General features: G+C 42.2%; 1 protein-coding gene across 1 annotated transcript in view; it reads left to right on the top strand.

Moving 5' to 3' along the window:
- ACOT9 (acyl-CoA thioesterase 9) overlaps positions 1-10185 on the top strand; it is a 25415-nt gene extending 15230 nt beyond the window's left edge. Inside the window, exons 8-15 of the mRNA XM_014536054.1 lie at positions 1423-1496; positions 5973-6040; positions 6520-6631; positions 7019-7109; positions 7614-7699; positions 8839-8926; positions 9072-9222; positions 9879-10185. Coding sequence (XP_014391540.1) covers positions 1423-1496; positions 5973-6040; positions 6520-6631; positions 7019-7109; positions 7614-7699; positions 8839-8926; positions 9072-9222; positions 9879-10006 — 798 coding nt within the window. The 3' untranslated portion in view covers positions 10007-10185. The remainder of the gene's footprint in view (positions 1-1422; positions 1497-5972; positions 6041-6519; positions 6632-7018; positions 7110-7613; positions 7700-8838; positions 8927-9071; positions 9223-9878) is intronic.
- Positions 10186-14792: the final 4607 nt, after the last annotated feature.

Below are 14792 nucleotides of genomic sequence, written 5' to 3'. Positions count from 1 at the left end.
GGTGGGGGTGGGGGCGGGGAGGAATGGTTGTGATGAATGTAGCCATGAGGAAGGCATCAGGCGAAGGCATGGAACAGAGGTATTCAACAGCATGGTCCATTCCAGGGCCTCCAAGTGGTTAGCCGTGGCTGCGGAAAAAGGTGCGGGTATGAGGAAGTGTTTGGGAACAGCTGGAGAGGAATTTGGGCTCTGGTGGAGGGCTGTATATACAGGGCCAACAGGCTTTGAGCAGGTGCTAGAAAAAAGTCAAGGGGGGAGGTACTAGGGCCCAAACAGGTGTTAGTGACGAGGACTAGTGATGAGGAAGGAACTGAATGGACCCTCAGGTTATGATAGGACTTTATGATATGATTGTCCTGGAAGTACAGACTTCTAAGGGATAAAGAAACACCTTGAAACGTCAAAGGCTTTTGTGCATTGTAAGTATTTAGCTTAATCCACAGATTTGTCACTGATCTTATTCCTTCTTGGGAGCCCCTGTGCTCAGCTAAGGAATCCTAAACGTGTTGGTAGTTGGCACACTAAGGTTCCTGAAAATGCTAATGTCTATGAGAGTGGCGGGAGGTCCACCTGGCTCGGTGTGCCATTTGGAGGACAGGTAGGCCTGGAGAAAGCCAGACTTCTGTCTGAAGCAGGACAGTGAAATGATGATGTAGTAGGTCCTTCTGTGACCCCTGTTGTTGGGTCCCAGTCAGGCTCAGCTCCGCAGCCTCTAGCTCATGTCCATCCCATCATGTCCCGCAATGCACTGTTTGGAATTTTGGGGTGTCTTTCTCCTGCTAGACCACAGGTTCCTGGTCACGCTGCTGTCCCCACACAGAGCCTAGTTATGTGCCTGGAAACTCAGTAGCTGGTAGTTCATGAATGCACTTCTCTTTTTGTTTCTTTTAAAAAAAATTGTTGAGGGTATTACAGATGTCCCCCATTTCCCCCCCCTTTGTCTCCCTCCTCCGGACTCCTGCCCCACCCCAGGCCTTCACCGCACTGTTGTCTGTGTCCATGGGCTATGCATATATGTATATAAGTTCTTTGGTTAATCTCTTCCCCCTCCCCCCCATATCCCCTCTGAGGTCTGTCAGTCTCTTGCATGCTTCCATGTCTCAGGATCTATTTTGTTTGTCAATTTATTTTGTTCATTAGATTTCACATATAAGTGAGATCCTGTGATAACTTGTCTTTCTCTGACTGGCTTATTTCACTCAGTATAATAATTTCCAGGTCCATCCATGCTGTCTCAAAGGTTAAGAGAACCTTCTTTTTTTTACAGCTGCATAGTATGCCATTGTATAAATGTACCACACTTTCTCCTCTTTTTCTAATTGCTGCCTTTCTCAAAGCATGCACGCTCTCTGTTAGAATTGTAGCAGGTCTTCCCAGGAAATGCATTTCTTACATCTGCATTTTCTTTCCTTTGTTCTTTAGTTACAAGACAGTGAATTTTGTCCTGTTTTGGAAGCAACATTTGTAATGGTGGCCCGTGATTCTGAAAATAAGGGGTAATTGTTCTTTTTTTCTAATTCTTTATTTTGAAAAATTTTGAAGATACATAACACCAGAGAGAAGAGCATAATGAATGTCTATATGCCCATCACCTACACATAAGAGTTTTAAAATTTTTGCCATATTTGCTTCATCTGTTTTTTAAAGTATATTATTTTCTTTATAATATTTTAAAGCAAATCCCAGACATAATGACATTTCACCTCTAAAAACTTTAGTTTAGGCATCTCTTAAAAAATGAGGATATTTTTGCCTGGCCGATGTGGCTTGGTGCTTGAGGATCGAGCCATGAACCAGGAGCTCAGGGTTCAATTCCTGATCAGGGCACATGCCCGGGTTGTGGGCTCGATCCCCAGTAGGGGGTGTGCAGGAGGCAGCTGATCAATGATTCTCTCTCATCATTGATGTTTCTCTCTCTCCCTTCCTCTCTGAAATAAAAAAATGTATTAAAATATTTTTTAAATGAGAATATTTTCTTAAATAACTACACTACCATTAGCACACCTAACAAAAATACTAGTCAGTCCTTAGTATATTCCAATAATTCATATTCCGTTTTCCCCAAATATCGTTTTAATGATTTGTTCAAATTAGGATACAAACAAAGTCCACATATTATATTTGATTTTTATGTCTCATAAGTCTGTTTTGTTGGTTAATAGCTTCCGTGAGATATAATTCACATATAGAATTCACCCATTGAGCCCTGACTGGTTTGGCTCAGTGGATAGAGCGTCGGCCTGCGGACTGAAAGGTCCCAGGTTCCATTCCGGTCAAGGGCATGTACCTTGGTTGCGGGCACATCCCCAGTGGGGGGTGTGCAGGAGGCAGCCAATCGATGTTTCTCTCTCATCGATGTTTCTGACTTTCTATCCCTCTCCCTTCCTCTCTGTAAAAAAATCAATAAAATATATTAAAAAAAAAGAAACAAAAAGTCAGACCCTGGTTTGAATCTAACCTATAAAAAAAAAAGAATTCACCCATTGAAAGTGTACAATTTTATGGATTTTGGTGTATTCACAGTTGTGCGGTCTCTAGAGGTTGTTTAAATCCAGAATAGTTGTGTGTCTCCACTGTTCCCCTCTTTTTCCCCCCACTCAGACCCAAAGTATCAACACTCACTAGGTGAGCTGCCGTTGACGCAAAATGTTAATATCATTGCATGCCCCCTTATTGTTTTATCAACTCATTGAAAGGCCCAGTGGGTTCTTCTAGACCAGGGGTGGGAAACATCCAGCCCATGGGCCGTATAAGGCTTGAGAAATTATTTGGCCTGGCCCTGCCAAGGCAGTAGGGGTGAGTTAATTAAAATGTTTGACCAAATTGAGCAGGCTCATTTTTAAACTGATAATTTTGTATGGCCTGCGAATGATGTCATAAATATCCAAATGGCCCTTGGCAGAAAAAAGGTTCCCCACCCCTGTTCTAGACAATGTCCAACTTTCTGGATTTTCAAGAAAAAAAATACCATGAGGAAGCATGGACTTGTTTCTTTATTTCTAGTATTTTCTATAAACTGAAGTTAGAGCTAGAGCCTTGATTAGATTCAGGTTCAGCTTATTGGGTGAGAGAACTTCATGGGTGATGCTGTGTATCTCGTGTCTTGTTTTGGGTCATATAAGGAGGTATAGATGGTCTCCCTCCTAGCGATGCTAAGATTGATGCGTGGGCTCAAGTAGTGACAACCTGATCTTGCCACTGTCAAGTTCAGTTTATCCGCTTATGATCAGCAATGATCTACAGGGCAGGGTGTATCCAGTGTATACTTTGTCATCCTGCACATAGCTAGCTCCCCATCAGTCTTTTTCCACGGCTCTTAATGCCCTTTGTTGATCATTGCTTTAATCATGTGGGAGGGTAAAAGGATTCTCAAATTCTGTCATTCTTTCAACATTTCTTAGCTGGAGTTCTGTGAAGAAGAGCTGTCCCTTATCAACTAGGGCCATTTGGTTTGTAAAGGGAAGTAAGATGAATGTTTCATTCCTGTCTTTTACTTACACATTTGCAAAAGAATGAGCTAGTGACAGCATGGTTTTTCTACTTTTTTGGTTTTAAAAAAAAAGTATCATTGTGAATGCATGGATTTTAACATATAAATGTATTTCCACGAATTGTAGCCAGTGCTCTTGCTGCTCAGAGTATACTCTCTTTGGTCAGTGGGAGCACCTTTAAGCTGCCTCCTGTGATAAGCCCTTTTGACATTTCCCCATTGGTTTTTGATACCTGCCTGCTCTCTGGTGCAACGAGTTATCTTGGGCTCATCTTACACATTTCCTGCCCCAAGCCTAGAAACAGCCATTTTCCCAAGGAGTCCTGGGGTTTCTTTTAGTGGGAACTGATATTTAGAGACCGAAATCTAGGCACTTGAACTGTATTACTAGTTTATCATCATGTCTAGGCCTTTTTAGTGGACAGAGCTTGGGTGTATATTATAAAGCAAATAAATAAACAATCTCATGAGTTTATAGTGTCATTTTCAAGTTTAATTGTACAAGCTTTAACTCATTTGGCTTTCTACTTTATCTTTTTTCTCTTAAATTGATTTATTGGTTCCTAACAACAGTTCCACCCAAGGCCTTCAAACTGAGAAAAACCATCTAATTGTGTGGGGGGAGTAGGGTGGGAGAGAGTGTTACAGGATTGCTGTTTGTACAGGACTGTCTAGAGCAGTGGTTCTCAACCTTCCTAATGCCGCGACCCTTTAATACAGTTCCTCATGTTGTGGTGACCTCCAACCATAAAATTACTTTCGTTGCTACTTCATAACTGATTTTGCTATTGTTATGAATCTGATATGCAGGATGTATTTTCATTGTTACAAATTGAACATAATTAAAGCATAGTGATTAATCACAAAAACAATATGTAATTATATATGTGTTTTCCGATGGTCTTAGGCGACTCCTGTGAAAGGGTCGTTCGACCCCCAAAGGGGTCGCGACCCACAGGTTGAGAACCGCTCGTCTAGAGGCCTTTGGGGAGTCTAATTTGTATTAGAAACTTGAGTGAGGAGTTTGCAATGAGACATCATTTCTGCTGCGTGAAAAGCTGACATGGAAAATGTAAGATTGAAAAATACCTTGGCGACTGGTTTGAGCGAAGAATGCACCCATCTAGATTCAGTCCTCCCACCGTCCCCAGCTGACCTGCTTGCTGCTCTGGTGCCTGGCCTGGGCTCCTTTGCCAGCACTGGGGGGGCATTACTTAAAATTCCTCTCCCAGCTGTTGTATTTCAGTTTCCCAAACTGCCATTTCAGGTCTTTTGTTTCCATTGTTGTTTCATCAAACTTTTGGATTCTACCCCAGTGAAATACTATGTTCCTTTTTGCTCAGTTTTCTATTTTAAAAAATTTGACACCTACAGAAAAATAGAATAATGAAATGAACACTTATATATACCCTCTACTTAAATTCGCCAATTAATGTTTTGCCACCAACCTATTTTCCCGTCCTCTATAAATATATATACACATTCCCCCCTGAATCATTCCAAAGTTTGAGACTGTTTCACCCATAAATAGTTTAGCATATATCTCCTAAGAATAAGATAATTCTCCTACATAACCTCAATGCTTTTATTATACCCAAGAAATTGAACAGTGATATAATTATATTATGCAATATATGATCCATATCCAAACTTTGCCAATTGTCCCTAAAATACCCTTTATGGTTTCTTCCCCTAAGGCAGATCTAATCAAGGATCATGTATTGCAGTTGGTTACCATGGTTCTTTAAATTAGTCACCCTGGCATTTTCTGTCTTGACATTTTTGAAGAGTCGAGTCCAGATGTCTAGTAGGATGTTCTGCAACCAATTTTGACTGCTTCCTTGTGATTAGGATCAGGTGAAACATGTTGGCAAGCAGTCGTGTCCTTTTGATAATGTGTACTTCCTACTATGCAGATGGGTCTGTAACCAGAAGTCTCCTCTATTGTTCCAGAGTCCTTGTGTGAAGCAGTCAGTAAGCGTTATTCAAAATGAAGAGCAAAGTCTTGCTGGTGTGGCTCAGTGCTTGAGTGTTGACCTACCACCTACGAACCAGGAGGTCACAGTTCGATTCCTGGTCAGGCCACATGCCCGGGTTGCAGGCTCAGTCCTCAGTGGGGGGCATGTAGAAGGCCGATCAAATATCTTTTTAAAAAATGTTATTATAAGAATGGAAGATTAACTATTACCCACCAGTTTTCAAGTCTTTGCTTGTTTTTTAAAGAATATTTTAAAATATATTTTTATTATTTCAGAGAGGAAGGGAGAGAGAGAGAGATAGAAACATCAATGATGAGAGAATATCATTGATTAGCTGCCTCTTGCATGCCCCCCACTGGGGATCGAGCCTGCAACCCGGGCATGTGCCCTTGACTGGAAACGAACCCGGGACCCTTCAGTCACAGGCCAACATTCTATTCACTGAGCCAAACTGCCTAGGGAAGATAATAACATTTTAATTTATACTCTTTTCTTCTCTTTAGGTCGGCATTTGTAAATCCACTCATCCCTGAAGGCCCTAAGGAAGAAGCGCTCTTTAGACAAGGAGAATGTATATTAATTTTTTATACTAAGATAAACTTTTAAAAGCACATTAACTGTACTGCAGAAGAGATTATTTTTAAGAGTATGCATGGACTCCTCATATTAGTCAGGTGTCTTACTCATTCCAAGAATTTATTGAAATTAAAAATACCTTATTTTTTGTTCCATGAAGTTCATACTTTGAACAATTTTATCAATCAGCCAATATTTATTAATTGAAGTAATTTTTTCTCATTGTTCATGAAATGGTAAATGTATCTTTAATGAAATAACTTGGTTGGGGCTCTAGGTCAGGATGATTATAGCTGGTTTTACACTGAGCTGATACAATTTCTTTGTGAAAGCAAAGAATCACAGAAAGTTTTTGTGAGCTGTATGGATAATTTCCAGGGGGATTGTTACAGTCTAGAAGTACAGCCCAGTTCAGAAACCCCAGTGTGCAGTGTGATCCTCCTGACCATGGTTCCTTATTGTCCCATATTTCAGTGAACAAGGGGAGAAGGGTCGCCTTCAGCTCCATGTCGTTACTGAAAATGGCTCCCAGTGCTGAGGAGAGGACGACCATCCATGAGATGTTTCTTAACACACTGGATCAGAAGTAAGTTAGGCTGGCCCGGCCGGCATAGCTCAGTGGTTGAGCATTGACCTATGAACCAGGAGGTCACAGTTCAATTCCTGGTCCGGGCACCTGTCTGGGTTGTGGGCTCAATCCCCAGTGGGGGGGCGGTGCAGGAGGCAGCTGATCAATGATTCTCATCAGTGATGTTTCTATCTCTCTTTTCCTCTTCCTTTCTCTTTGAAATAAAGAATATTTTAAAACAAAAAGTAAGTTAGGCTGGTGAGATTCCACATTAGGATGCATTAATACTTGGTGTTCTCCATAGCCAGGCTTGCCTGAACATATTGGAAATTTTTTGCAAATATTTTACTTTTTAGCAGCTAAACCAGGGCTCTAACAGGGTTTATTGATTCTCTGTTTGCACAGGACTATAAGTTTTCAAAGTCGAGTTTTGCCCCCTAATGCAGTATGGATGGAGAAATCAAAACTGAAGAGCTTGGAAATTTGCCACCCTCAGGTATTGTGATATGGTGAAAAACCTAAATAGGATAACTTGCATCCATGATATTCATCTAAGACAGCGGTTCTCAACCTGTGGGTCGCCAACCTGTGGGTCGCGACCCCTTTGGGGGTTGAACGACCCTTTCACAGGTGTTGCCTAAGACCATCGGAAAACACATATATAATTACATATTGATTTTGTGATTAATCACTATGCTTTAATTATGTTCAATTTGTAAAATGAAAATACATCCTGCATATCAGATATTTACATTACAATTCATAACAGTAGCAAAATTACAGTTATGAAGTAGCAACGAAAATAATTTTATGGTTGGGGGTCACCATAATATGAGGAACTATTTTAAAGGGTTGTGGCCTTAGGAAGGTTGAGAACCACTGATCTAAGATATGATATCTTTAAACTGGTCTCTGTTCTTTGGCATTATTAATTCCTTTGTTCTGTATATGAGGGTGGCCATGATCTTGTATTTCCTATCATTCATTTTATGCCCTAAAGGAGAGGAATATTTTCAATCGGATCTTTGGTGGTTTCCTTATGAGGAAAGCATATGAACTCGGATGGGCTACTGCTTGTAACTTTGGGTAAGTTAGATTTAAGGTAGTATTGACTTCTGAGAAGCAATTTTTACTACCCCACTGAAATGAAACATTTTGGACCAGTCTGGATGTGTTGGGGAATTTGTTGTGTTTTTAAAATAAATATCACACTTATACCAGCTGGGTTTGATCCTCATTTTAGAAGTCTGTTACTCTGACTAAGTAAATTAGTACATTACAGGCATACCTCGTTTTATTGCGCTCCGCTTTATTGCACTCCACAGATGTTGTGTGTTTTTTTGTTGTTGTTTTGTTTTTTTAAATATATTTTATTGATTTTTTACAGAGAAGAAGGGAGAGGGATAGAGAGTTAGAAACATCGATGAGAGAGAAACATCGATCAGCTGCCTCCTGCACACCTCCTACTGGGGATGTGCCCACAACCAAGGTACATGCCCTTGACTGGAATCGAACCTGGGACCCTTCAGTCCGCAGGCCAACGCTCTATCCACTGAGCCAAACCAGTTAGGGCTCTTTGCAATGTCTTTATCTGGTTTTGGAATTAGGAAAGTGCTAGCCTGGCAAAAAAAAAAAGAGCTTGGAAGTGTTCCTTTCTCTGGAATTTCTTGGTATATTTTGAGTAGGATAGGTGTTCTCTTTTGAATGTTTGGTACTCCCCTGTGTTACTGCTTCAGTTTCATCAGGTGTTTTCAGCCTATTCAGGTTTTGTGATTCTTCCTGGTTCAGTTTTGTACAAGGTTTTATGTGAACCTATGTTTTTAGTCCGCAGGCCGATGCTCTATCCACTGAGCCAAACCGGTTAGGGCAGATGTTGTGTTTTTTACAAATTGAAGGCAAGACCTTCCACCAGCAAAAAGGTTATGCCTCGCTTTATTTCAATGCTTACCATATTGCGGTGGTCTGGAACCAAACCTGCAATATCTCCGAGGTCTGCCTGTAAAGATCTATGGGAAAGGGAGGTGATAATATGCTGAAGGGAAAAGATACAGTGACTTTGGCACTGATCTCGTCAGTGACATGTCTTACCATTCCTCGCTGGTATGATTGCTTTCCCCTTCTCTAGGTTTATTCTTTGATCATTTAAATTTTGCTTCAGTCACTTGTTAGGGAAAAAATAGCATCTGAATTTTACACTTGACCCCAAATTCTGCCTTTCCCAATAGTGGTTCCCGACCATTTGTAGTGGCGGTGGATGACATCATGTTTCAGAAACCTGTTGAGGTTGGATCATTGCTGTTTCTGTCTTCCCAGGTAGGTGTGCAATGAGATAAAATACAATTTGTGATCATTTGGGCCTAGAAGAGCAGTTTTGATATCCTACAGCTATTGCTTCTCTTGTGACTGCCTGTTCCCCCTTCCCAATGTGACCGGCTCACTCGTGTCTATAATCTCTTAGGTTTGCTTTACTCAAGGCAACTACATTCAAGTCAGAGTCCACAGCGAAGTGGCCTCTCTGCACAATAAAGAACATACGACCACCAATGTCTTTCATTTCACGTTCATGTCGGAGAATGAAGTGCCCTTGGTTTTTCCCAGAACATATGGAGGTAAGCAGCCAGGATGCCGTGTCCCTAACAAAGGCAGGAACTTTTCAAAAAATTTTCTCCTTTCAAATTGTTGTAGGAAGCATACTGATGCCTGTTAGCTCAAGAGCACATCTTTAAAATCAATATATATTATTGATTTCAGAGAGGAAGGGGGAGGGAGGAGAGAGAGAGAAACATCAATGATGAGAGAGAATCATTGATCAGCTGCCTCCTGCATGCCCCCCTACTGGGGATCGAGCCCGCAACCCGGGCATGCGCCCTGACGGGGAATCAAACCATGACCTCCGGGTTCATAGGTCAACGCTCAACCACTGAGCATATCTTTAGGAGATTGTGCATTTTCAGGTTCTGCAGCCCTGAAGGCCAGGATGCCTCCTGGCCCCGCAGGTGGCTGTGGCTGCTCTGCCCACCTGGCTGTTGTCTGAAGGGCTGGTGCCAGCTGCAAGCAGCCACTGGGGGTCAAAAACTGGTCCAGCCAAAGGAAAGGGGTGGGAGTCGAGGCTTGGGAACCTTGCGTACCCCTGGCCCAATAGCACTTGCCGGGCACCAGTTCTGCGTTCTCACTGCTGCCCAGTGTTCCCAAGTAGTCTTGTGTTTATACCTTGCTGTTCTGAGGCACTGCAAGTTTCTCCATGATTATCTCTCTTGTGTTTCAGAGTCCATGCTGTATTTAGATGGGCAGCGGCATTTTAACTCCATGAGTGCATCGGATACCATGAGAAAGGACTACCTTTTGAAGCCCCAGGGAAAGCCACGCGTGTTGGAGACCAGCGTTCCTCAGTGACATAGTGCCTGACGCAGGCCTCATCGCGTGTATTGGTTTAGTGTTTATGCTCATCCCCCACAGAGAAAAAGAATGTATTCAGCTTTTAGGATGACTAGAAAAGTAGAACAAGAGAGTGGCTGGCTGGGGCAGAGGGAGAGAGAGTTATTAAATAATAAACACTTTCAAAATGATCGAAATTGTGAATCCACCATGTTGCTTCCTGTCTGCTGAAGAAATCAGGACAGATGCCTTTGTATGCCATTGAACACATCTTTTTCTTACACATACCACAGACTATCCATGTGTCCGTGGCTTCTTGCCAAGGCATTTGGAGGGCATTCCTTCAGCCTGACCTTTGCGACAGTTCCCCTGTGTCCTCTAAATCCCAGCAACCCTTCATGATACCTTAGTGCTTTGCCTCCCCCTGCTTTCCAGCTTTCGTTGTTAGCAAAGGGTAGATGAAAAGTGGGGGCGGAGGGATTTGACGAAAGAGGTGGTATTGTGAAAGATTTGTGGGAAGCTTTAGATCCGAAGCTGTAAGCGGAGGTGTTCAGAGATGAGCCAGATGAGGAAACAGGACCGTGTGTTCACTCTTTCACTAGACAGCTCCTAGTACTCTCTGCTGGCACTGGGTGGGATATATAATTAAAAAACAAGTCCAAGCTGGTTTGGCTCAGTGGATAGAGCGTCGGCATGCGGACTGAAGGGTCCCGGGTTTGATTCCGGTCAAGGGTACGTAGCTCGGTTGCAAGCTCAATCCCTGGCCCTTACCAGGGCTGGGGCGCATGCAAGAGGCAACCAATTGATGTGTCTCCCTTCCATCGATGTTTCTTTGTCTGTCCCCTCCCTTCTACTCTCTAAATATCAATGGAAAAATATCCTCAGGTGAGGATTAACGACAGCAACAACAAAAAAACACACCCAAGAACAATAATAACAGCTGCTTATGCCTGTGGATCATACTTGCTATGTGGTAGCTCATTTATTTCTTTTTTTAAAAGATTTTTATTGATTTCAGAGAGGAAGGGAGAGGGAGAGATAGAAACATCAATGATGAGAGAGAATCATTGATTGGCTGCCTCCTGCACGCCCCACATTGGGGAATGAGCGCACAACTGGGGATATGCCGTGACCACCAGGAATCAAACCATGACCTCCTGGTTCATAGGTTGACGCTTAACCATTGAGCAACACCAGCTGGGCAAGCTCACTTATTTCTTCCATCAGTGCTATGAGGTAGTTTCTGTAACCCCATCATAGGGTTAGGTCAGGAAACTGAAGTACAGAGAGGTTAAGTAACTTGCCAGGGTCCCACCGCTAGTAGGTGGTGGTGCTGGGATTCAGAATGAGACTCTGGGGCCAGAGTACTCTTGACCAGTACACTATACTGCTTTCTAGAAATGTAGCAAGGGAGGCCACACCCAGTATCAATCACAGTGTCACCTAGGGAGGCTGTACCCAATATCTCAATTACCAAAGGGAGGTATTCCCTTGAGTCTGCAGCGAAGACACCGTTTCTTCCTGGATGGGACAGGAAGTTGATCAAGGTCAGAAGAGACAAAGACCAGGCTGCAAAGAAAAAAGTCATCTCTGAAAAGGAAGGAAGTAGTCTTTAGTGTGGGTTCCAGATCAGTAGTCACAAACTTGGCTCTGCCTCAGAATTAGCTGACATGCTTTTAAAATCATGCTTTTTATGGAAATCACAGTTACTATGAACAAACCTTTCTGACATCGTCAGTCCTGGGAACAAACAGCAGCCTGTGTGGCACTTGAGTAGTTTGCTGGCATCAGTCTTTGCCTCCTGAGCTTCATCTGGCCCTTCAGCACAGCGTTTTGCATATCTACCCACAACCCAGTGGGGCCCCTGAGGGGGCTGCCGGGAAGGGATGAAGGGAGAGGGATGGGCTCTGGGAAGTTGTGTGAATGTGTTCAGTGGAGTTCAGTTAAGAGACCTAATCCTGTTGTGTGAAATGTACATTATCCATTCATCCATTTATTGCTGTGCACTGTAGCTTTTTCTAAAACCTTCCTTGCCATTTTAAGTAATCTATAATAATAAAAGCGTAATATGCTAATTAGACCGACCTCCTTCTGGATGTCCTTCTGGACGATCTTCCAGACGAAGATGGGGTGTGAGGGAAGCCCGGGGGTCCCAGGTGTCAGAGGGAAGTCCGGGTCCTGAGTGCCAGAGGGAAGCTGGTACTGGCAGCCGGGGGAAGGAAGGCCTACTCTTGCATGAATTTTGTGCATCAGGCCTCTAGCGTTGCAATAAATATCGTAAGTAGTTAAAATATTTAACCCTTAAATTATTTTCTTAGGAAAATTGTAGAGAAGTGATGTCCAGGGCAAAATAGTACATATGTGTTGAAGGCTTTGAGTATATTTCACATACCCCTCTAGAACAGTTGCACATGTTCATACGATGAAGTACATACATGTTGAAGGCTTTGAGTGTATTTCACATTACCCTCCAGAACAGTTGCACGCATTCACTTACTCATCAGCAGTTGGCCTATTCTTTTAAAAACATCTTTGCCATTTTGATAGGCAAAAAAATGACATTCATTAATTGCCTTTCTTTTAATTCTACTGAGATTGAACTTTAAAAAATTTGCTCATTGTCTTTTTTAATCCTCACCTGAGGATATTTTTCCATTGATTTTTAGAGACAGTGGAAGAGAGGGAAAGACAGAGAAATATCGATGTGAGAGAAACACATCAACTGGTTGCCTCCTGCATGAGCCCTGACCAGGCCTGGGCTGGTGAGGAACCTGCAACTAAGGTCCATGCCCTTGACCAGAATCGAACTTGGGACCCTTCAGTTTGCTAGCTGACACTCTATCCACTGAGCCAAACCAGCCAGGGCACATTGTCTTTTTAGTTGTTACTTGTTTGAGTAATTTTGGATACTGGAGTCTTAACCCCAAATATGTTATCTACCAATATAGTTTTTTAAATGATTAGAACTAGAGGTTTTTTTGTTTTTAATTTTTAAAAAATATATTTTATTTATTTTTTTTTTTTTTTACAGAGAGGAAGGGAGAGGATAGAGAGTTTTTTTTTACAGAGAGGAAGGGAGAGGGATAGAGAGTTAGAAACATCGATAAGAAAAAACATCGACCAGCTGCCTCCTGCACACTCCCCAATGGGGATGTGCCCGCAACCAAGGTACATGCCCTGGACCGGAATCGAACCCCAGACCTTCCAGTCCGAAGGCTGATGCTCTACCCACTGAGCCAAGTTGGTTAGGGCTAGAGGTTTTTTAAAATATATTTTTTATTGATTTCAGAGAGGAAGGGAGAGGGAGAGATAGAAACATCAATGATGAGAGAGAATCATTGGCTGCCCCCTGCACACCCTACCCTGGGGATCAAGTCCACAACCCCGGGCATGTGCCCTGACTGGGAATCAAACCGTGACCTCCTGGTTCACAGGTCGATGCTCAACCACTGAGCCACGCTGGCTAGGCAAGAACTAGAATTTTAATATAGGATTTTAAAAAGATGTGAGGAAGTAGACTATGTAGGATACACAATAGGTTCTAGATATTTAGTGTTCTGTTTCTCTGCTTTAAAGAATAGCAAACTTTTAACCAGTACCAGCTCTGCCACATATCAAGTGTGGAATTTCCTAATGTGGGTTGGATGTGGTTTAGTCCATGCTGAGAGATCTCAGTATTACTTCAGGCATTTATTACAAGTTCTTTATTTTTTTTTGCTTAGGTATTTCTTCAATGGGCAGTCTTTTTAATTTAATTATATATATATATTTTTATTAAGACAGCTCAAAGTTTTTTGCATTAATTTTTTAAGGGGATATGCCCTGGTATGGCCATCCAAGTTGAGGCGTGTCCGCCCTTACCCTGTGTGTGATGGGTCCAATCTCATTCTGCAGTCTGAACAGCAGTCTCTGTGGTAAGCAAGACAAGGTAGGGTCCTTCCCAGGAGGGTTCCAACTTGTTTCCCTTCCAAGTCTTGATTAGAACAAACATAGTCTCCCGGTCGATGGTGATGAACCAGAAACGCAAGAGGAGGGCCTTGGTTCAGGAGGCCTTCTAACCTGAGAGATTAAAGTAGAAGAGATACCCAGTACACAGTTCTTAAGAAATTGGTCCCTAGTCTCCATTGTAGGAAGATCTTGAGGCATTCCAGGGCCTATTGGAATCACCTAAAGCCAACTGTAGGTCAAGAAAAAAAGTTTAACTTCATTTGTCCTTGGGTGTGGCCAGCAAGTGACACCAATTGGATTTCTGCTATTTGTCTCCCTGAGTACTTTGATATAAGCTATTTGCCCTCTGGTTAGGGAGGCAAAATGCTAATCATTTACTCTTAAGTGTCCTTGGTTTAGAGAAGATGGGATTTACTCTGTTTAACCATCTAGTTTCCCTATTGTACTTATCCTGGCTTATTGGCATGTGTCATTTATATAACTTCCTTTTAATATTTTTCTCTCACAGCGTTCTCAACCTGTGGGTCACGAACAATGAAAATACATCCTGCATATCAGATATTTACATTACGATTCATAACAGTAGCAAAATTACAGTTATGAAGTAGCAATGAAAATAATTTTATGGTTGGGGGTCACCACAACATGAGGAACTGTATTAAAGGGTCGCGGCATTAGGAGGGTTGAGAACCACAAACATTCTTATAACTTTAACTCACTTTTTTCACCTTCAAAATGCATGTCCATGCCTCATGTCCTCTATTATCAAAACCATACGATTTCCTTCCAATTTATTTTATTTTTTAAATATATTTTATTGATTTTTTACAGAGAGGAGGGGAGAGAGATAGAGAGT

Source organism: Myotis brandtii, unplaced genomic scaffold (genome assembly GCF_000412655.1).
Source record: "Myotis brandtii unplaced genomic scaffold, ASM41265v1 scaffold156, whole genome shotgun sequence".
Lineage (NCBI taxonomy): Eukaryota > Metazoa > Chordata > Mammalia > Chiroptera > Vespertilionidae > Myotis > Myotis brandtii.
This window is presented reverse-complemented; position numbering and strand designations above follow the sequence as displayed.